General features: G+C 40.1%; 1 protein-coding gene across 24 annotated transcripts in view; it reads left to right on the forward strand.

The window, feature by feature from the left end:
- Positions 1-352: 352 nt before the first annotated feature.
- GPHN (gephyrin) overlaps positions 353-24479 on the forward strand; it is a 292216-nt gene continuing 268089 nt past the window's right edge. For 20 of the 24 annotated variants that reach the window (XM_061380383.1, XM_061380388.1, XM_061380387.1 and 17 more), the window contains exon 1: positions 353-510. In XM_061380383.1, coding sequence (XP_061236367.1) covers positions 447-510 — 64 coding nt within the window. In that variant the 5' untranslated portion in view covers positions 353-446. Of the gene's footprint in view, positions 511-10571; positions 10649-24479 lie in introns of all 24 variants that reach the window. The other 4 variants (XM_061380395.1, XM_061380398.1, XM_061380409.1 and 1 more) reach the window with 4 other exon arrangements.

Here is a 24479-nt window from a genome sequence, read left to right on the forward strand (position 1 = left end):
CGCCCCCTGCGTCGTGGCTGCCGATGAAACGGCACCTTGGGGTGCGTGTGTTTGAGTGCTGCAGCCCGCCAAAGGAGCCGTAAGGGGCAGCTGAACAGCACGCGCTACACACCTAACAGTGGCCACGGCCCGGCCCGGCCCGGCCCGGCCCGGCCCAGCCCCCGCACCCCGCGCCGATCGGCGGCTGCAGGCGGGAAGCCCGGCACTCTCGGACAATAGATTAGTACTGCCTGGGCACGCCAGCCCTTCGCTCGCTGACTCGCGGCTCTATCCGCCGGCCCGGGCTGGCGCTGGTCCCGCCCCAACCTGGGTTAGCCCCGCCCCTCCCCGGATTAGCCCCGCCCCGCTAGTCGGTGCTCCTCCCCCTTTGCGCTCGCGCCGCTCTCGCGCTCCCGCCCCCCTCCCCCCCGCTCGCTCCTGTCAGTGCGGTGGCTGCGCCGGGAAACATGGCGTCGGAGGGAATGATTTTAACGAACCACGACCACCAAATCCGCGTCGGGGTCCTCACAGGTAACGGGCCGCGGCCGGGTACGGCGCCGGGGAGAGGCGGGGAGGGGGAGAAGAGGGAGGCGGCTGCGGGTTGGTGCGCACAGTCAGGCCGTCCCGCGGGCTGCCCTGGCGGTCTCCCTCTGTGGCGCTGCCGCTGCGCAGGGAGCCGCCGCTCCGCCGTGCGTGCCGAGGCCTCGGACCGAGCCCCGGGACATGGGGGCGGCGCCGCAGCGGGGAGCGTGTGCGCGAGGCCGGGGAGCGCCGGGCACGGCTGCCGCAGGCGTTCGAGGAAGCGGGTGGCTGCTGGGCACCGCAGCCCGGGGACTGGCCCTGGAATAGCCCGTCTGGAGGTGACGGGGCGCGGACGTGGGCGCCTGCCCGAGGGGACGAAGGGGGTTCAGACGTCGCCGGGCTTCCTTCAAAGGCGGTGGATCTGTGAGTGCGAAGGCGTTTGAGAAGGGAGCCCGCGGGCCGACGCAGGCTGCGGGCCGGCGGGAGACGGGCCTGCCTTCCCCGGGCGGCGGCGGCGGGAGGCGGCCTGAGCCCCCGGCCCCAGGGGGTGCCTCTGAGTGCGGCACGCTCTGCACGGCAGACACCTTTAGGATGACTCCTTCCCTTCCCCCTCCGTGGCCTTTTCTTTCGGCGGGGGGGTGGGGGAGAGGGTGAGATGCGTATGCCCGTGTGCCTTCTGTTGTGGGGAGGAGGAGGGCACGTACGATGCCGCTGCTCATAGCGCATGGATGATCCTTTAATAAACCGCTGGCACATGACATACGATGGTTACACAGGATGGTTCCTAGAGCTGTAGCCGGTACGTGTGTTGCAGGCTTCGGGGTTTCTTCGCCCTTTGGGGTGGGCTTTGCGGTTATCAGTGTTCCGTGGAGCTCGGTACGCCCAGAAATGAAGCCCGGGGTGGGGGGGTTCGAGTGCGTAAGGGCGTAAATAGCGTTTCTGGTGGAGGAAGGGGTGAGAGATTTTAGTGAAATATTTGCACGTCAAGCTCAGTAGCTTTTATCTGGAGCCTGGGGGGACGTGACTGCTTATGGAAAAAAAGGCGGCGTTGAGAGCATGCTTCGGGGCCGGAAGGCTTTCGGAGCGAAAGGGGATGCATTCATGGGAGGGGAGGTCAGGGGTAAACCCGAAAGTTATTTATCAAACCCAGTGATATTTACCCCGAGCGCCCCCGTGTCACGGCTCCTTCGGGACCGGGCTGATGGCCGCGCGCCGCTCGGCTGCGAGGGGCTGGTGGGAACCCCGGCGTGGCGGGAGCTGTTCCCCCTCCCGGTGCTGAACCCTGCCGCCTCCCGGGCTAGAACCGCGGCGGCTAGAGACCCTCCCTCCCTTCTTGAGAAGCGTGCGGCTGCAAGGTTATGCTGACGGTAGACCGCTGGAAAAGCACAGTACAGTGGAAGCGGAAACCCTTTCCTTCCAATTTCGGGCAGTCACATCCTTCATGAGGACAAAGTAGGTTTTACCAGATGCAAGCATTGTGGACCTATCCATCCTATTGGTCATGTTCAAGGCCAGGTTGGACAGGGCTTTGAGCAACCTGGTTTATAGGAAGGTGTCTTTGCCCATGGCAGGGGGGCTGAATCTAGATGATCTTTAAGCTTCCTTCGGACCCAACTCATTCTATGAGTCAAATTGGGGAGTTTGTACCTTTTGTTCCCAAAAACTAGGACGTGCATTCAATTGCATATTATTGTAGAAGTTGAAGTGGGAAGGATGTCTCTGCTAACATAATGCTCTTTGCATATTTGGTACGACTTCATGCTGGTTAACTTGGATTATTATTTTCTGTTTATCAGTGAGTTGTAATAATTTTCACCTGGACATGTTCCCAGAATGCAGTATCAGATACACATGGTGTATCATTTAAATATTCATTTAAATAATGCTTGAAGTCCTAAGGTAGATTCAGGTAATCTTTCAGAACATGTAGGTTTTTATTTTGTATTGTAAATCCTGTTTGAACACTATTAAACTTTGTACCATAATTTGCAATTCCACTGAAAAGAGCAAAAAGGGAAAACAAAAGGCATAAGCAAAAAGAACAGTTGTAGCTGTTACCACCTTAATGCTGTTGTTTTGAACTGAAGGCTGAAAATTTTTGCAAAGAATTATTTTGCTGTCTTGAAAGGAGACATGTTGGTTTCTAACAATTTTCCTAACCCCCTTTTTGTGATGTTTGTTGACATGAAGCAGAATTTTATATAAATGTTACTTTATGATCATATATTTGGCCCAACTTGATTGTTTTCCACTTTAACATTTCCTTTAATACCTAAAAGAGAGTATTTGTACTTTAGAGGGTTTGGACCTCCTAGTGATCTCTGCTGGTTTAGCTGTGAAAAAACCAGCAAATTAAAAATCCATTCTTCTGTTTTTTGGTTTGGTTTTTTTTTTTTTTTTTTCCCCCTCATTGAAATTAACTTATGATTACTTTTTGGGTGGTGTATGAAGGAATAAGTTTAGGAATGGAAAGGTTAGGTATGAACAGGGTTTTGTGTTTTGTCTGTTTTGTTTTGTTTATTTTTTAATCATTTAGAATAGCTCAGTGATCAGAAATTAGATAATTAACATAACATGACTCCTTTAGCTTTTCTAATGAAGATCATAGCCATTTGTTTTGTTAGCAATGTATGCTTGGGGGCTTACCAGCATAGGCATACAGATTTATGTTCCTATTAGACCTGGTATACTCAGTTTACAAAGTACTATTATTGCATCTTGTGATAATATTCAGATGGAATTTAAATTTACTTACTCTTTTGAATTTATTTGAAATAATGTGTGTTTATTTTTAAATCAGGACATAACAAAATTATCTGGGTTTGTTTTTAGTCTTATCTCTTGTCAAGATTGATGTGCATGGCTCCAGAGTATATTATTACAGAGTGAGTAATGTTTGTCACATCGCTTAGTTAAATTGCATTTTATTTTGTTTTGGGTAAGTTACTGTATTTTGTTTTGCTTAGCAGACCTTTGTGTGTGCACTGTTAGCTTCCTATCTAGAAACAAATACATATTTCTCGTGACAAATTCAGACAGGTACAGTGGATTAGAGAAGTAGGGCATTTGTTTATTGTTTAGCCAAAGTAACTTACTGTGTTCAAATGCAAAATTGTACAGAATGCAGCACCTTGGTGGTAGTTGTTTTTTTTTTTTTTTTTAAATCAACCAACCAACCAACCGAAAAACTTTTTAACTTCTCTTATATCCAAACTCCAAACTGTCAAGGTCTTTTAGTTAAGACTGAATAAAAAGAATGGAGTCTGTAATTAGGACATTTTCTCAGTGTGAAAGAACTGTCTTCCTGGAATCTGAAAAAGTACTTTAGTGTATACAGCATCTGCTGACTTGCAGATATCATTCATGTTTATTTTTGAGTGTCAGAAAGTTGTAGATTTAAGCTTATTTATGGAAGGAGGAAAAAATAATATACAATGATGAAATACAAAACTGTGAAACTTATAAACCAGAGGGTTGTGTCTTAAGCTACTAGGAAGTCTCACTAGTCTGTCAGTAGAAAATCGAGTTCTAATCTTTATTATCATTTCAAGACATTTTGCAACCCAAGAAAAGAAAGCAACTGTTAGTGTTGTATTCAGCCCTAGTGTTTAAGGAAGTGTTCATATTAGAGGTACTGCTCACTTGAATTCCAAATCTAGGTTTTCCCCTTTCTGCCACTGCTACTTATTGCAGGCATGCAAACTAATAATAGAGCTTCAGTGTTATGTTGTCATGAGGTTACCCTTATGGTAAAATACATTTTAAAGGGACTTGTGATGCTAACCGTCAGACTGGGAGAGTTCTGTGGTGGAGACTCAGATAATGGAGGAGATACGGGCTAACAGTGGCCAAAGCTTTGTCATGTAAGTGCTCTGGATATCTTATTTTTTAAAAGAAATGCACACACAGAAAAACAAGAAATATGGGGTAGACAAATGAGGAAAAAGAGGAAAAATATCTACACTTATGGTAAAGATTGAACTGTATACATGCTGTGTGCAGTGTTGTGCACCAAAACTTCCTTAGTAAAATACAGACATTGATATGGAATTATTCTGGTTGCCCCGCTAAGCTTTTCGTATTTGGGATATCTCTTAACAGAATGGATGTTAATGAATTACCACTGATGTCAGGATATTGAACCTGGATTAGTAAGTACAGAGTTTTGTCATGCTGAAGTTGGCTAGGAAAGGGGAAAAGAAATGGATGCAGTGCCCAGATTTGAATCAATATTAGGTCATCCTTCACTGATGGTGACATTGGCAAAAGTTACATAACCTGTGACCTTTCTTGTTACGTGAGGGACTAAGCAGACCCTTGACTAGAAACATCCAGAGAGATCAAAATGATGTTGCCATCTCCACTAGCCTGATGGGAGAAAGACTGGTTCTCTCTGGTTGCTAGTTTGCTTTGTCCTTTTTTCTCCCCATCCCCACTTTCTTTTTATTTTCCTCTCTTGTTTTCTGTCCAGTAAGCATCTAGTGTAGCTGGTCAAAACTTGATGTTTTGTTACATGTGTTTTTCAGAATATTCCTGATGAAACTTTGTCAAATGGCTAATGAAGCTTCAGCAGTGTTTGTCTGCTCTTGAGGTCTGTTAGCAAGTCATCACTAGGGACAAACAGCCTTTCCTGTCTTTACTCCTCTTTCTGTATTATTTCTTGCTTGTTTGAAAAAATAACCTCAGCCTTTCTTTTTCGGGATAGTTTAACTGTATTTAGTTGTCCTGTATCACTTAGAAAGCAGTGATACAGCTTTTCACCTTTATGAAACATTTTTTCAATTAGAGGGTGTAAGGGTTTTTGGCAAGATGTAACCTTTCACTAATGATTTCTTCTTCAGGTACTTTATTCTTCCTTTCTTCCTCTAAATAAGGATTAAAACATTTTGAATGCCAGTTGTTTCCATGGGCCTGCACAATAAAGCAGAGAAATGTTTCTGAAAGCATAACCTCAGACCTTATTTAGCCTCTTCACACTGTAGTGTGAAAGGTTACACTAGCATCTTTAAGTGTCTGAGACATTTAGTTTGTTGAAATAACCCTGCATGTACACATTGTGTCTGAATGTATCACATTGAAGCTAGCACTCTTGGCTAGTGAGGGCATTGTTTACTTCAGGACACCATCCAGAGTTTGCTTGGGCAGATCTGAAGTTTGCCAGTGTAGAAGTTCTGTAAAAATTAACTTTGCGAAATGAGGGGAACAAAATGCTTAGAATGTCATTATTTGTTAGTCAGGCTGTCTTAGAAATATATGCTGTCTGTTTTCCATCTAAAAATTCATATACCTCTCTCCTACTTCATGAGGTACCTTCTCATGACTTTCCTCTAAGACTCTTCCTTAATAGCATGCAAGTTGCAAGATCTTTTCTTGGTGGTGATGCTGTTCGTGTTTTGGATGTACATTGAAAGGTACGGTGAGCTTTCTTACAGAGGTGTGGGTGGGAGGGTAAGGACCAACATTAAGTTTGCTCAGGCTTAGTGTCAAATTGCCTAATTGTCTAAATTGAAGTTGGTTAGCTTTTTGTTTGTGGTCTGCTTTTCTGTGGAAAAACTACATCTTGTAGGCACTTGTCTTCAAAACAGAGATTCAAGTCAGTAGCTGTTCCTTGGAGCAGTAACTTCCAAAAGCTTAGTTCAGCGAATGAATTCTAGAAGTAGGGAAGTGCTGTAGTTCCATTAAAAGTAAAACATTCTAGGCTGAGAAACATTGATTTTTGTCTTTTCCAACTGTAGGGTTGTCGTAATGTTGAGTTTATTCGTAGAAACTAGATCTCTCTCTTTGCCATTTGTAGCCATAAGTCTTCACAAAACCATTTCTTATTGTTTTTTCATTTGACCACAATAATAAGCTTTTATGTGTAGTGATCAGTGCAGTTACTGAGCTTCCTTTTTATAGTTTTAACCATGCTGAATAGGAACCTTTACTTTTTATAGTTAAAGAAGAAAAAGGTCCTGATTTTTTTCTCCCTGTTTTTGATATGTAGTGTGGAACAAAAATTAGTGACTGGAATCCCACTGGTACAGCAGACTCTTTAACTTACAGTTTAATTTGCTTGCTGTAATACTGTTTATTTTGAACAGAAAGAAGTGGAAGTTAAAGGCATGTAAAGCAAGAGATTGTTTCCCAACTGTACATGGATGTTTTATTTAGTACCTACTTATGTAATAAATGACCGTTAATTTGGAGGTTTATGAGTTCTTATAGAGGCAGAGTGAGAAGTCTTGTCTAACCAGTGTTTCTTGATTTTGAGTTTTCTTAACTACAGTTGAAAGACTTCCATCTTTGCCCATACAACATGTCTGAAGATCATATTTAGCAGTAAGAGTTTATCCATTATATTATGCTTTATTTACTTTTCTAGATTTATATTTGTCCCTTTTCTGGTATTGCGGGAAAAATCTCTGTGCTGCTTACCTTAAAAATCAGTGACTGTGATTTTCAAGAAAATTAACTTAGTTCTGGGATAACCTTTATTTGACTTGCTATCTCTATAATAAGATAGTATCTGACCATCAGCCCATGCTTTGTAGTGTCTAGCATACAAAGGCTGATACACAGACTCAGAATTTCTCCCCTGTAATATTGATTCATCTGTATCTATTTCTCTGTTTGCTTGTTTGCTTTTTTTTCAAGTAAGAGAGAGCACCTTTGTTGAGAGGTGCTTTTATATTGTACTACAATGTCACTCATAGCCTTTTCTGAAAACGTCTATCTTGAAATTTCTAACATTTTGCAAACAAATAAGTCTATTTTACAATGTCTGTATGAAGTGAAAGTTAAGATTTTCTTTCTTATCTTGAACAATTGAAAAAGCAAAAAAAGTTTATTTTGAATATGTGGGAAAATACTTTTGATTCAAAGAGTTTTGCTAATGGGCTTGTTGTTTGTTTGTTTGTTTTTTAATGAGCAAATATAGTTTTTATTGCCTGCAATTTGAGAGATTGATATCATGCTGCAGGAGAACATGATAACTAAAAGTAAGAACAAATTTTAGCACTTAGTAGATTTTTATAAGGTCTTAACGTGCAGATTAAATAAAAGAAATAATTTACATTCTGTTCCTATGTGTAGAAGTAGTACATAACTCTTCCTGTATTGAAATGGTCTCATAACAGTAGTCTTGTGTATGACAGAATTCTTCTTGAAAGCTTAGCAGAATGACTGAAAAAGCTGTTCTTGGAGAAGAGGGTAATAAACAACCACATGGGAAATGAGCAGGTAACAGCGTTTTTTTATGTGGGATATTTTTAATTAATGAATAAAGTAGCATAGCCTTTTACTTTTGTCAGTTGTTTTGTGATTAATAAAAAGTAAGTGTAGTTTACAAGCAATGGTAATTGCATAAAAAAGTGCTTGGGAAAAATAGTCTTTATTAAGCCTATCTTAGAAAATCTCATTTTGCAAGAGATTTGTATGTGATGTTTTGTTTACTTCTTTTGTTTTCACATTAATTTACTGAGGTCTGTTTTATGCCTAACTTGCCAAGTGCAAAAAAATTAGCATAAGCCCTCAAGAATAATCTCCCTTATGTACCTTTTGCAAAATCCTGTAAAACTGGGTTCTATCCTACTATTACAAGGCGGGTGAATGATATTAATGGTATTCTGTAAGAAGTAAAACACATCATCTGTTCTTCATACTATGAGTTAAATAGCAAAACTTCCATTGACTGACTTCAGTGATTTAGTGAATAGCTGAGTATTACAAAACTTAGTTCTGAGCGGTGAAGTGTTTTTTGATATATACCAATACCCAAAAGAACTGACTCGATGTTAATTTTGCTCCATATGTAAGTGAGTTACCTAGAACACTATTCTTTAATGGTTCATTATGTATTCAACATATGAAGTATATAAATAGTCCCATAGAGTAATAAGTGTTGCATACATACTTAGGACTGCAACAGTAGAAATGCATGCTTCTCAGATCAACTTTTTTCTTTTGTAATTAAATGTTGTCGGTTATGTGGTAGAGTGAAGAAGCTGAATGCTTGCGGGCTTGAAACTATAAAATTTTGGGGGCTTTTAAGTGCTTACTGCGTGGTTATGAAATTCTTCATTTCCTTCATTGTACTTTATATCAGAAGGAATTTTTAATCTATGTGGAATATTTTTCATTCAGAACATCTTTCTTGTGTTTATTTTGTTGGTTTTTCTCCATAACATGTATGACTTTTGAGACCTGAAATTGGGAAGTAGAAATTTAAGTATATGGTATTATGGTGTGGCTTTGACAGTTTGCATTTTATTTTGTTTTGTTTTGGCTGGTGGTTTTTTGTGTGTGTGTGTGTGTGTGTGTCTGTGTGTGTTTCTTTTAATGTATGCTGTGGGAGATTTAAATTCATACTGAAGTCTGAGAAGTGAGCAGAATCATTTTTATTCAGAATCATTTTATGAGAAGCTGTATGGATGAAGAACAATATACATCAGAAATTAAAATTAATTGCAGTGAAGTATCCTGCAGATCTGACTCAAAAGGGGAAGGTTCCTAGGGTCTCTATGAATGACAGAATAGGCAGATTGCCATTAAAAAAAATAAATAACACCCCCTTTTTTCTTAGCAAGCTGCTTTTAATGTTCTGGGATAGGCCATTTAGGGAGGGATTGATAGCAAGGCCTGAGATGAAGTCTGTACAGCTGTTGACCAGCAATTCTTGAAGAGACACCGAATGTAGGACTAGTTAGGAATTTGGCAAGCCAACAGACTTCTACTCTGCTATTTGTTACCCCTTCCTGAAACAGTTTTCATGGGATTCTGATGTCAGACCAGACTGTAAAAGAGAAGATGGTGTAGGGCAGGTACATATTCTTTTACTTAGGTACTTGCAGATCTTGTCTTAGGAAAGTTTGGGTGGTGGTGCATGTTTCTGGAAGAATAAAATTTCCAGGAATTCAAGTAGTAGGTAGTTTCCCATTGGCATGGTCTTTTGTATTCTGTAGAGTAGTGGCACAGCAGTGTAGACGGTAAGAAGCCAGAGACTTACTATGTACTCCTCTATGTCAGAATCTTCATCTTGGTGGGGGGGGGGGGGGGAAGTTAGGAGAAAACAGCAAGATGCCTAAAAGTAGGTACATAGCTGGTGAGAAAAATACCTGTTGTTTCCAGAAAAAGCAGAAAACCCCAAAGATTAAAGGTAACAGCTACTCTTTATTTCCTTTTTTTTTTTTTTTTCATTTTTTTACCATCATTGTCTTTTTTAGTTGTCTAAATTCTCAAGGGAAGACATTAAATAAGCCTACAGCAAACCAAGGATCTTCAAAGTCAGCTTCTTGGAGAAATGAGCTGTAAATTAAGCATACTGAGGAAAAATGTTGTGAAATACATCTTTTAAAGATAGTGCAGGGCCAAAGTGTTTTGGTGGATAATAATGAGAAAACTCCAGAAATGCTGGGAAAAAGTCACAACAGATACATGTATGTGTGTGACTCCCTCCAATTAAAACTAATTGCTGTTACACTCTGATTTAATACTTTAAGAACATTTGGAGATTATTTTAGAACAAGCAGTGTATGAAGTGGAGAGCTGGGAGAATGTTTTTGTAATTCCTTCCCAAATAGTCACTCTAATGTTCAATAGATGTATGTAGTAAATCAGTGAGGTATAACTCCCTAGCCACTAGCTTTAGCTAAATCTAAATGAAAGTACTTCAAGTTATTTAAAAGGCTATTTTAATGACATTTTAATTGATCAGGCTGAAAATTCTTGGGGAGTGAGGGGGAGAATGCAAATCCCTCCCATTTCAAGGGACTCCAAGCCATTCTGGACATGCAGATTTTTGTTCTGGTGTTTATTTAGGAAAATAAAGAAAAGAAGAAACCAGTAAAAGGTATGTAGAATAAATTGGGACTCTTAAGAATGTATTGAGATTTTTGAGAGAAATCTTGTAACTTTTTCAAATAGGTGAGATTACAGAGTAGTGCTGTAGGGCATAATTCTTTGCGCGGAAGGCAAGGCACAGAGCTTCAGGAAGGTGGAAATGGTCATATTAGTAAGATATATATACTGTTCAAGTTGGATATATTTAAACTGCTCCAGAACCTAATGTTATTCTGACACGTGTTTTTCAGGAGCATACTCTGTTCTGCATCAGGGAGGTACGCTGTAAAACCTTAAGGTCTGATCTTGTCAGTCAAATTCCAGCAGGGTAAGAATTAACATCATTACTAGTGTTTCAAATGTGCAGGAGCTTCTTATCTGAGTAAGACTCAAGCTTTTTTCCTAAGCATCGAAGGTAAAAATGGAAATTTTAAAGTTCGCGTTGAAAGCAACTGCGGAAAAAAAAACAACTGCTAAAGAATTTCCTGTGATAGTTAAGCTTCAACCTGCCTTTTCCTACTTCTTTATTCTGAAGGGTATAGCTCTAGTTTATGCACAATGGTTTCAGTACATGGCTTTTCTCTTTGGCTTGGCAGCTGATCAAAGAGAATTAGTGAAAATATTAGTTGTCATTTCACCATTGTTTCATCAGAAAAGGGTTGAAGTAGATTTTTTTTTTTTTTTTTTTTGGCGTGCTTTGATGAACAGAACATCTTTCTGGAAAAGGCGTCTGAGGCAAATTTCAGTATAGCATTAAACTGGGACATCATGGATTATCCTTAATATTAGCAAAATCTCATAATTCCTTGATAGTGTGTCTTATGTTTTGTTATTGTTATATATAAGATGCTGTAAGGACTCGTCAAATCATAAGGGAGATTTAGATGTGAAATAGTAATCACTTTCAGTATTTCTTACCAGAATAGTAGCAGCTTTTGGTACCCTCCCTGATAATTTTAGCAAGTCTCTAGATTATTCTTAAGATCTTTTTTCTGCACCAAACACCTGCTAAAAATGTTCTACCTGTACTTCACCCTCTAGAAACTAAATTCAGCTGTGCATGTGAAAAATATGTAGACAAAACCACTTTAAAATGGAATGGGTGAGATCTCATTAGCATCTAGAAAGTATCTAACAATTAGGGCACATTCAACAGCTTCCTCTATGTTTAAGATATTGTGAAAACATCAGCCTGGAGCTGTTTGAGGCAGTAGCAAAATATATATTATAATCCATTCAAAGCATGAGTTTAAACTTAGCCCCCTAGATGGTAACATTCCAACTAGTAGCCACTGCAGGAAAAACCAGGCAGATGCAGAAATTCTTTGTATTTGGATAAGTAGGTGCTCTCTTAATTCTTCAATGATGAGTAGGTGATTAAAATAAAACAACCAACAAACCTTTGCTTTCATGCTGTACCTACGTAAGTCCTTTGACTGTAATTCTGTAACTTACACTATAACTTAGACTGTAGGACTGTATCTTACCTTTAGTGATTTCATTCAGTTTAAGTGAAGTCTACGTTGGTAAGTAGTGCAGCCTCAGAGAAGCAGACTTGTAGAGCAAATGACTTTCTACCAGGAGCTTAAGATTCACACCGTTCACGTGCTATTTTGCCTCATGCTAGCTCAAAACCCATGGAGTGAAATGTAAGTAGTGGTTAGAGGCAGTGCATTAGATGCATTCTTGGAGTACATGTTGTTTAGTTTTATCCAAAATGAATTTGGCATTTGTGCTTTGATCCTCTGCATTGTGAACCTAAGTATGGTGATTTGGCATCATCAGGAGATAGCTGGAAATCCACACTCTTGAACCAAACAGAAACAATAGTATAGACACAGTATTTGCTGATTTTTGCCTCCACAGAACTGTGTGTGCTTCCTACAATTCTTGTGCATACCAGAGAGCTCTTCCAGTACGTAGTGCTGAGGAGGTCTTCCAGTAAGTAGTATCTGCAAAGATACTGGCTCTTGGACTGTTCCTGTGCATTTTGTGAGGGTGGTGTGGGTGAGGGCATGTCCTTTGAATCTTTGGATACTCTAGAGAAAGTACCTAAACAGGTGTAAGAGATGCTTTTGTTAACTCGCCTTGAAATAACTCTTAACTTAAGCCAGCCTAAAGTAAAGTTCAGTAGTAAGTATTTTAGACATCCAAAATAAGCTGCACAATTACAATATTTTATAAAAGCTATAGATGAAGAATAACAGAAAAAGCATGTTTACACTAATACTGAGTTTGAACAGGCCCTCCCTGTATCTTCCTTGTCTTTAGGAAAATACATGCAGCACTTTGTCAGGGATTTTATCTTTGTACATTCACTGCTTCTCATGCTGTGTTATTCAGAGATAATTTTCTTCTGGTGTACCATGCAGTCTGCTATAACTGGTCACAGTTTTAGAGCCCAACAGGACTTTATCCTGATTTAATCTTGTGCCTCGTGGAATTTTAGGTGTAGTTCTGTCATCACTGTTGATTCTTACTGCCATGATGCACTGTGCTGGGATAACCTGTTGTGTGGCTATGTAGGCAGGGAACTGAAAAAGCTGAAACTTAACCTGACAGAAAAAAGGATCCTTTCCTCCTGAATCAGCTGTGTGATCTGGTTCAGCACTGGGCTCTGCAAACTTGTGCTCTACTATGTGAATGATGAGCAAGGCTAGCAATTCTTTTCTGTTACTGTAAATCTTTTAGACCTTCTTCTTTCTTTCTTTCATACTCTTCTATTCTGCCATTTTTGAGTCTATGTAAAATAAAATTAAGTGGCTAAGCTAACGGAAAACTACTCTGCTTTCTGGGAGATTAGTTTTCTGCAGTCTTTAAAAATTAAAACAGCTTAGTGAAGGACCTCAGATGTGCCAGTGTGAGGGAGACTCTGGTTTGCACAGGTGGGATAGGTAAGGGTGAGAGAAGGGACTTGCGCTTTCTCATCACAGTGCAAACGGATGTACTCATGTTGGTTTTCTGCACTTCACCTACATTAATTCAGAAGATAGTCTTGATGCTTCTTTATCTAATCAAGTGTTGTCTCCTTTCTTGTAAGTGTTGCTTTGTCAGGTCAGTTATCCTCTAACTGGTATTTGCTAGCTTGTCCTTATTGAGAAGCAAAGACACTGCCTCTACTGAATGGTAAGTAGGAAAAAACATAGTGAAAGGAGGGCACGATTTGCCCATTATAGGAAAATATTCTGAGGAGGAGATTAAGTCAAGACATATTTTTCCCATTTTGTATGTAAACTTCTTTAACTCATGTGAGTAGTAGTTAAGTGAGTATGAAGGCTATGTTATAGACATTTGTGCTTAACAAAGAGCTGAACGTTTGATAACTGGCACATGGTAGGTAACTAGAGAAGATGAAAATTAGACTTCTGCAGCATTAAATTTGGGAAAAGGTGAACACTGTGTTATGCATTTACTGGCAGTTAGGGTCTCTTGATTAATGTGTTACTTCATAATAGTCAAAACTTTTAACATTTAGTTTTTGTAACTTAGTATAGCATGCCTGACAACTAGTTTGAAGTTGATATACATGTAATTAATATATGTACATATAAAATGTATTATATTTTATATCGAATAAGTATATCTGTATATGATAAGTATAGCAAGTAAGTATATGTGTGTATCTGTGCATGTTGTGTATATGTGTGTGAAATTGCCTATTTCTACCAGATCTAATTTGCCCTCTGCTTGAGGGGCTACTTTGGCACGCTTATCTTACTTAAACTCAGTATAGCTTTTCTGTCCTTACCAATTAAATTAGCTAATAGGATAACTTAGAGAATGCTAACCCGATGTGGACTAAATGGCAGTTGATAAGCGATTGACTTATTTTTCTTTTGTTGGACACCTGTCTGTACACCAACTATTTAAACATCTGGGTGCAAGATAATATTTTAGTTTCACTTTTGTCCTGCCTACCTTCTTGCTGACCTGAAGAGAATTATTGCCTTTCTCTTGAGTGGACTGTTATCCATGTGATGGATCAACTAGTCACAAGCATCAGCTAATTGGTAAGTCAGCCTTTGGGATTCCTGATATTCCCTTAAAAATGGGGAGGGATTAGGATGATGAAGAATATGTAATTTAGTTATATAATTGTGGTCAGTGAACTATGTGCATTTATTTAAGGCTTTATTTCATTACAAATCTCTAGTAAAGTTTGCTGGTCCATGCATTTGTTTAGTATTACATGTTTCCATGGCTACTAATTATGTATTGGCTGTGCATCTTCAGTATTAAGATAACATCTATAGTAGATGTATGATTTTTAACTAGCAGAAAATAGTGAAATGCTGTAGTCACTGATAAAGCAATTCTAACATTAAAAACCACTCCTTCTAGGACAAAATGTTAAAGATAATAAAAATGGAATTTTATGGGAAGTAGGAGAAAAAGGCCGTATAGACAGGACTGATAGCCACATTACATAAATCAGAAGTATAGCTTCTATCAAAGAACGTAGAGACTGAGGTTATACAAGTGAGGCTAGAAGGCTGTCAATGGAAAGCAGACTATCTACAGAAGAAGATTTGTATACTTAATGATTATGCCTTTGTAGGTATCTTCAATCTTCCCATTCACTAGAAAAGTTTTAACACATTGGTTAACAAGGGCAAAATCAGGTAATTGTATTTATAAAAAGAAATAAACTAAATACACCAAATTTTTGTAATCCCAATAGTCTCTCCTTGAAACTCTCTCAGTCAGAATACCTTATTCAGAGTAGACAAGAACTGACTCTCTTAGCATTTCTTTATGATTAGTTCATCTTCTACTCATTTTATTTATCACAGAAGCATAGAATAGTTAGGGTTAGAAAGAGCTTAAGATCATCTAGTTCCAACCCCCCTGCCTCACCACCCTCACGGCAAAGAACTTACTCTTTATCTCTAACCTGAACTTCCACTGTTTAAGTTTAAACCCTTTATCTCTTGTCCTATCAATACAGTCCCTGATTAAGATTCCTCCAGCATCCTTGCAGGCCCCCTTCAGATACTGGAAGGCTGCTATGAGGTTTCCATGCAGCCTTCTCTTCTCCAGGCTGAACAGCCCCAACTTTCTTAGCCTATCTTCATATGGGAGGTGCTTGAGCCCTGTTATTGTCCTTGTGCCCCTCCTTTGGACTTGCTCCAACAGTTCCATGTCTTTCTTATGTTGAAATTAATCCCACCTAGATAACTAATCCTGTCCTTATGATCTTGTTTATTCCAGAAAAATTGTTCATATATGTGGTGAACAAAATGCAAGCTGATCCAGATGATAGTATTTTGGCCAAGTTAGTTTTCAACGAATTTCTCTCGGTTTACTATGAAAAAATGCTTGTGCCCACACAGTAGAGATGTGATCAAGTTGCTGCCAGTAGAAAGAAGGTGGGATTTCTAATTTTTTTTTTTTTTTTTAAATATTGCATGAGGTAAAAATGGTCTTTGCCAAAGGCAGTAGTGTTCCATGTTATTAGGGAATATACTGTTGTTAGGCCTTCAAAACTTGGATTGCTAATGCAGCACACTTTTATCAAATTTCAGTTGGAAAAATCAGAAGTTACACTTGTTTAAAAATTAAATGGATATGATCACATCTGGTAGCCTTGTGCACCACCTGTTGTCCACTGATTGAAATTTGAGTTGATGACCTGAGGTTACATACAGTGGTTCAAAACTCAGTTACCCTCCATTCACTTTATCGTGCTCACAGAACCACATGCTGTTTATTTTTCCTGGATTCAAAATGGTTGACTTCCTGTTTTTGAAGTGATTGTGCTATTTCTGGTGATGTCTGGTTGACCTGTGAATCTGCTCCTACTTTACTAGCATTTTGTCTTCTTTCAGGAGATCATTAGATTCCATTAATTTTAATAACTTTTCTTTATTAGCTTGTATACAACTATTAGGTATTTGATGAGGTTTCAGAATTTAATTGTCGCTCCTATTACAACTGATACAAAATCCCAAAGTTTTAAAAAAAGGTGGTGGGGGGTAAGTACTCCCAAGATTTTCATCAGTTCTTCACCTCTCCACCATTAAGCAAAATGTGTGAGCACACTTTCTTAATGCTTGCAAGAGAATAAAGCATTAAAACCCCCACACTGTAGCTCCTCTTTAAAAACAATGGAAGATAAAGAAGTAAGGGCAACAGATTCCTTTGCTGTCTTCTACTTCCATATCTGACTTTTCATCTTTAATGTGGTTTAAATTGTGCTGGCTAAATACCGGAAATGGCTTTTCAGTGCTTTTCTGCTACTTTTGAATTGAAAATACTTTTCAGTTACTGTTATTTCTGTTCTTGTGTAAGTCTTGTTCTTTGTGAATTGACAAAGACATGCTTTCTTTGGGACTGACAGTCAGATCTTTTGTTACCTATAGTGTGACCAATTACACTGAAATTTGTCTTAGCCGTGCTATTTACTTCTTTATTTTTTTCCCTTTGGGTGTATGTGTGTTGATGCAGAGTTTGTTGATCAAATATGTCGGTGAATAAAGAACTGGCTGGATGGTTATGGTCAACGGCTCTATGTCCAGCTGGAGACGGGTAACGAGTGGTGTCCCTCAGGGATCTGTGTTGGGACCGGTCTTGTTCAACATCTTTGTTGGTGACATGGACAGTGGGACTGAGTGCACCCTCAGCAAATTTGCCGATGACACCAAGCTGTGTGGTTCAGTTGATGTGATGGAAGGAAGGAATGCCATCCAGAGGGACCTTGACACGCTTGTGAGGTGGGCTGATGCCAACCTCATGAAGTTTAACCATGCCAAGTGCAAGGTCCTACACCTGGGTCGGAGCAATCCCAGGCACAGCTACAGGTTGGTCAGAGAAGAGATTCAGAGCAGCCCTGCGGGGAAGGACTTGGAGGTTTTGGTCGATGAGAGAATGAACATGAGCCAGCTTCAGTGTGCTTGCAGCCCAGAAAGCCAACCGTATCCTGGGCTGCATCAAAAGGAGCGTGACCAGCAGGTCAAAGGGGGTGATCCTGCCCCTCTACTCTGCTCTCGTGAGACCTCACTTGGAGTATTGTGTGCAGTTCTGTTGTCAACATAAAGAGGACATGGAACTGTTGGAACAAGTCCAGAGGAGTGCCACGAGGATGATCAGGGGACTGGAGCACCTCCTGTATGAAGATAGGCTGAGAAAGTTGGGGCTGTTCAGCCTGGAGAAGAGAAGGCTGCGTGGAGACCTCATAGCAGCCTTCCAGTATCTGAAGGGGGCTTATGAGGATGCTGGAGAGGGTCTCTTTGTTACTGACTAGTGATAAGACAAGGGGTAACAGGTTAAAATTTAAACAGGTGAGGTGAGAACCTCTTGAATATGACTAATTAAGAGTTTTCTCATAGAATTTAGTAGAAATGTCAAGTGTCTATTTTCTTGAAACTTTTTTGTTTGGAACTGCTTTGAGTTGATCTTGCCTGGAGTCTTAGGATTTCATTGTCATATTTACCTCTTCTCTTTTCTCTTTTTATTTTTTTTTCCAATTTTTTTTTTCTTTTTTTAAAAATCTGATAGCTGACAAGGCACCTCTTCTGCTTTGCCTTGCATTCCTGAATGACTTCTTAGGCAACTTGATGAAATACTTTGGATTCCTCTTTTCTTAGTATATGTCCAAGGAGATTATGTTTCCCTATCTCACTGCTTTTAAAAGTTATTATTTTTGACCATGGTATTAATGTTGATTCCCCCACCCCAAGTTTTTTTTTTTTTTGTTTGGTTTTTTTTTTTCTTTTGCTCTGTGTTTCTTTCATTTTGCAGCCGGTGAACTTTCATGTAGTCTGTTGTCCAGGAGGTTATACCTGGAGTATGTACTGCCTTAATGCTGTACAAAGGAGGTCATTGAAGAAATCGCTGAACATTACTGTGGTGGGTTGACCCTGTCCATGCAGCTGAGTTCTCACACAGACGCTTGCTCACTGCCCTCAAGTGCGATAAGGGAGAGAATCAGAAAGGGCAAAAGTGGGAGAACTTGTGGGTTGAGATAAAGACAATTTAGTAAGTGAAGGAAAGCTAACTGTGTGTGCCTCACTGATGTCAAGGAAGACAATATCCACTGCTTTTCACTTACTAAGCTAGTAATTTCCTTATAGAAAGTAGGTTTTGTTAGGCTGGGTTCTGTATTCTGCTGCATGTTTTTATCTACCTGTTAGTCAGGTAGAAAAGCCTAGTTTGCCTTTGTATGGGGCCTTTTGCCAGGAAAAAAGTGCCTATAAAAAATTCTGTAGCTTGTTGCACTAGTCTGTATCCCCCCTTTCTTCAGAAAGAAATACAGGTGTGTAAGGAAGTACACAAGACAGTGCAAGGAAGCAATGTCCCACTGTATAGTTTACCATAGATTCTGGAACACAGAATCTACTACTGGTAGTAGTACTGTAAACTTATTGTAATACTTACTGGTAAACCTGTAGAATAAGGAAAGACATCTATTGTCTGTTTACATTTTTGGCTAATTGTTTTTCTACAGTTTGTGAATAGCATTTTAACTTCTTGTATGTGTTAGATTTTTCTAGCTGTTTAGGGGCCTTTGTAGACAAATTTTGTTTTCTTGTCCCTTCAATAGAATCAGAAGTGGAAATTCAGCTCCCATACTTCAAGGAGTTTCCTTTATAGGGGGTGAAGGGGAAGTAGACATTTTAACCATGTTAGTTCCATTCAAGTCAGTGTAATATGACTTAATGTTCCTCTGGACGATTACACAGCTATCTAGTGTCAATTATTGTGCATTTGATGATGCATCTTAAGATACAGACTGGCCTTTTAACCATGTTATGTGAATGTAAATGAAGAAAATCCTTTTATTGGGTGCCCAGATAAGATCATTTAAGTAAGGACATGGTTTAAAGGTGTTAAAGCTGACAATACTGCACGGTTTGTCACTGTTCTGCAGTTTATTCTGTATTGGATGTAATTTCAGGTACTGCATTGTGACAGATAGTATTGTTTACTGTGTAAATCTGTAGGAAATGGTTTCAGCTAAGATACATTATCTTTTTGTTTATATATTTTGCAGATTTCCTTCATGTAGCAAGTACTTTGCAAATTTTCAGATAAAAAGGAAGTCTTGAAATTTATATGCCAGATAGAGTACATGCTAAAATTTTTTAAGCCTCTGAGGACAAGAACCAATAGTAAACTGGTACGTGAGGTTCTTGAATAAGCTTCAATTCTTGCATTAGCTTGGATTCACTTTAATAATTAGCTTTGACTACTCCACCCTGACTTGTAATATATCGTTTACTAGTAAAACACACTTCATTTAGAATTATGTATATACTACCTTATAATAGTTCTATAAGTTAGAGATCCTAGAGGCCACAGTCAATGCGAGTATGACATGTCATTTATTGAATATTTATATAACAGTCCCTGCACGAAGGGTCTGCAGATAATTTTTAAAAACAAAACTTAGCAGTTGAGAGATGCTTTTAGAGCACGCATTTTTATTTCACTTCAGATTTTCTGTCTTGAAAGAAAGTGAGTATTGTTTTAGGATTTTTCTATGCTTAAATATTGTTTCTTACTAAGCCTTTTCACCTTAAGTAATGAGGTTCGGATTTCTGGAAAGCTTTACATGGACATCGCTTTGTCCTTGGTCTCATTCTCTTTGGTTCCATACATCTTTAATGGAATACTTTGGCATAGAACTTGTTAGCTGAATAGCTAACATTCTGCAGAAATAGTTTTCTGTCTTCTGTAGTAAACAAAGGTTTGTATCAATTCACTAGTCTGTCCAAATTAGATTTAGAGCTATACAATTCTCTGTGTTAGAAGTATGTAATGCATCTTTTTTGTTGTACACTTTGCTGTCACAGATTCAGGAGGCCTTTGATTGTCCTCATGGCCTGTCCTGGTCATTGTCATCCAAGTTTTAGTTTTGGATCATGTCTAAAGTGAAGTCCCTAAACTTAAGAACAGGCTTGCAGTAAAAATAGTATTTTAAGAGTAATGATTATATATTTTTTTAATAATTAATGTTTGCAAATGTCTTAACTTGCTGAGTCATTGCTAATCCGCTGGACATGACATACAAGGAGTTATGTATTTGCCTTTCTCTTACACCTGAGGTTTTACTTCTGATTCCATCTCCAGTCACTCCAGGGAATAAGAATTTGAAATGAGATGGTGAAGATGCAGAGTACCAAAGTAGTTTTAACTTACTGTGGTATTTGAAAGCATGTAACAGTTTCTAAAAAGAATGAATAAATACTTCACAGTTAATTTATCACATTGGTCAATCTATGTGGATATTACCTTTCTTGTGTGTTGTAAGGGTAGATTGAGGATTTTTGGAGATATTTTGGGTGAAGTGAAAAATAGTACATGATCCAAAAGATGTATGTTGGAAAACGTTAATTAAAAAAAAAAAAAGAAAAAAGAAAAAGGAGAAAAAGAAGCTGCAGTTGACACAAGAAGGTTAGTGTTAACAGATAATGTGATGATGGATGTTAGGGGCAGGGGAAGGTGCTGAATCATTGTTTTAGACATGTGAGGTGGAGTTACTGGAGTTCGTGTGCTCCAGAGAGCAGAGGAAATTCTGTTGATCCATTTCTGCAAATATTTATTTGGGAATATTATGGTTGCTCTAGTGAATGCTGCATTAAAAGTAGAAGAAGCTTTGAATATGCTTTAAAATGGAATGCCTTTATTCTCTCTACAGAGCAGTGCTATTAAGAGCTACATCCCTAGCCATATACTTCTGAAATTAGAAATCATGGCTGAAGAGGTGCCCAGATTCTAGGAAGTCTTGTATTTCTGGAGAGAGGGAGATATAAATAGTCAATCAAACAAGTCCCTGTAACACTTCATAAACTAGATCCAAAAAGAACCATAGATGCGATGATGCTTTGGTATTTCAAAATTAGCGATTTAAACCATGCAGTGGGAGAGAAGAGAGCAGAGTTCAAATCATTGTGTTTTGAACTATTCTAACATTTTCTTTCCTGTTAGAGGACAACTAACAAAGCATGAATAATCCATCTAAGTCTTCTCTCCCAGTTCAGTGCCCTCATACTGGGCTATAGTGTGGTCCTTGTTGCTGATGGTCTGGATGCTATAGCAGTTTATTTTTTACCTACATAGTTACCTAGCTTTAGCAGATAAGAGGCTTGTCAGCATCTGGTGTTTTAGATTCTTAATTAAAGCACTCTCCTGGGAAATAAATGAGCATGTTTGAATCCCTGTAGACTAACAAGGAATTAAACCCAAGGTCACTGACTCTGTGGTACTTTCTGTAATCCAGTATAGATCTACAGGCAAATTTCTGAGTTGGTAGTATCAAGCCATTTGTAGACCCTTGTGCACAGTGCTCTACTCTTACACAGCATCTACCAGTAGCCTTTCACAGCTATAACCTCTGTGTTACCTTGCATATGAGCCTCTTGGCATATGTCTTGGTGGAGATCTAGTCTTCTATAAAGTTTCCACCAGACAAATTAAAAATCGTTTATTACCCCTGTATCTAGGGGAATCCTGTGGTATTTGTTGGATTGCGTTGCATAGTACTTGAAGGCCTGAATTTTACGTATATGCAAAAATGTGTTTATTACATGTTACCATGGGTTCATTAACATGTAATGAATGCTTAGAGTGATGCAGAGCTACCAGCCAATGAGTTGGCTTTATTCAGAGCGCGGCTCAGATGCCTATATACAAATGCTTGTAGTGTAGGGAATAAACAAAAGGAATTAGAGGTGTGTGTATGTCTATGGGATATGATATCATTGGCATTACAGAAACATGTTGGGATGGCTTCTATGATTGGAATGTTGGAATGGAAGGTTATAGGCTCTTTAAGAAAGACAGGCTAGTTAGACGCAGAGGGGGTGTAGCTATTCATGTCAATGACCAGCTGGAGAGTATGGAAATCTGTCTGGGGATGGGTGATGGGCCAACTGAGAATTTGTATGTTAGGGTCAAAGGGAGAACTGCAATGGGGGACATTACTGTGGAGGTCTGCTACAGGCCACCTGATTAGGATGACTGTGTGGATGAAACACTCTATATGGCAGATAGGAGCAGCCTCACACTTGCAGGCCCTTGTACTTATGGGGGACTTCAACCACCCTGATATCTGTTGGAGGGACAGTATGGCCTGGCACACGCAGTCCAGGAGGTTCCTCGATTGTGTGGAAGACAAATTCCTCTTGCAAGTGATAGACGAGGCGACAAGGAGAGGTGTCATGCTTGACCCCATGCTCATCAACAGGGAGGGGATGGTGGAGAATGTGAAGCTCCAAGACACCCTTGGCTGCAGTGATCACAAGATGGTGGAGTTTGAGATCCTCAGGGCAGTGAGAACGGCACACAGCATTCTCACTGCCCTGGACTTCAGGAGAGCAAACTTTGGCCTTCAGGAACCTGCTCAGTAAAGTTCCATGGGATAAATCGCTAGAGGGCAGGGGGTCCAAGACTGCTGGTTGATATTCAAGGATCACCTGTTCCAAGCTCAGGAGCATTGCATCCTGACAAGAAGGTCAGGAGGCCTCCATGGATGGATATGAAGCTGCTGAGGAAACTCAGAAGAAAAAAGGAAGCTTATAGAAGGTCAAAGTGAGGACAGGTGGCCTAGGAAGAATATAGGGACATTGTCTGACAAGCTAGGGACAAGGTCAGGAAAGCCAAGGCCCAGATAGAATTGAGTCTCGCCAGGGATGTCAGAGATCACAGAAAAGGCTTCTGTTATAGGTATGTTGCAAACAAAAGACAGATTAGGGATAATGTGGGCACTCTCCAGAAGGAAACGGGAGAAATGGCTACCCTGGATTTGGAGAAGGCTGAAGTTCTCAATGACTCCTTTGCCTCAGTCTTCACCAGCAAGGGCTCTGACCACACTGCTCAAGTCTTGGAAGGCAAATACAGGGACTGTGAGAATTGAACCTAGGCCCCCTGTAGGAGAGGATCAGGTTTGAGATAATTTTAGGAACCTGATGTGCACAAATCATGGCAGTCAGGTGAAGTTATGACTGGAAAAAGGGAGATATAACTGCCATTTTCAGGAAGGGGAAATGGAAGACCTGGGAAACTACAGACTAGTCAGTCTCACCTCTTTGCCTGGCAGGATCTCCTGGAAAGCGTGCTAAGGCACATTAAAAGCAAGGTGGTTGTTGACAGCCAGCATGGCTTCACTAAGGGAAAATCATGCCTGACCAATTTGATGGCCTTCTATAGTGGGGCCATCATAGATGGCCCTCATAGTTCTGTGCAGAACTCATGGATAGGGGCAAAGCAGTTGATGTCATCTATCTAGACTTGTACAAAGTGTTCTACACTCTCCTGTATGACATCCTTGTCACTAAATTGGAGATACATAAATTCAGAAGTTCAGACATAAATTTAACCATGCCAAGTAAAAGGTCCTACACCTGGGTCAGGGCTATCCCAGGCACAGCTACAGGCTGGGTGGAGAAGAGATTCAGAGCAGCCCTGTGGACAAGGAGTTGGGGGTGTTGGTTGATGAGAAATTGAACATGAGCCAGCTTCAGTGTGTGCTCGCAGCCCAGAAAGCCAACCATATCCTGGGCTGCATCAAAAGAAGTGTGACCAGCAGGTTGAAGGAGGTGATCCTTCCCCTTTACTCTGCTCTCATGAGACCCCATTTGTGCAGTTCTGGTGTCCTAAATGTAAGAAGAGCATGGAGTTTTGGAGCAAGTCCAGAGGGGCTTGAACACCTCCCATATGAAGACAGGCTGAGAAAGTTGGGGCTGTTCAGCCTGGAGAACCTCTTAGCAGTCTTCCAGTATCTGAAGGGGAGCTACAAGGATTGCAGAGAGGGACTCTTCATCAGAAACTGTAGTGATAGGACAAGAGGTAATGGGTTTAAACAGGAGAAGTTCAGGTTAGTTATAAGGAAGAAGTTCTTTACTGTGAGGGTGTTGAGGCACTGGATCAGGTTGCTGAAAGAAGTGGTAAATGCTTTATCCCTGGCAGTGTTCAAGAACAGAGCCTTGGGTGACGTGGTCTAGTGTAAGGTGTCCCTGCCCATGGTAGGGGGTTTGGAACTAGACGATCTTAAGGTCCTTTTCTACCCTGACCATTCTATGATTCTACCATGGATTCAGAAGCCGTGCAGATGAGGAGAAAATATCAAGAATGTTTATGAAGTGTTTGAATACTATAATAGGAGGAGTGTTCGATTTTAGTGCCATTTAAATGAAAATGTTTTAGTATTCAGAAAGTTC

The sequence above is a fragment of the Neopsephotus bourkii genome, unplaced genomic scaffold, assembly GCF_033783945.1.
Source record: "Neopsephotus bourkii isolate Nb327-2 ecotype Australia unplaced genomic scaffold, CSIRO-AGI_Nbou_v1 NB_1792, whole genome shotgun sequence".
NCBI classification, from domain to species: Eukaryota; Metazoa; Chordata; class Aves; order Psittaciformes; family Psittacidae; genus Neopsephotus; species Neopsephotus bourkii.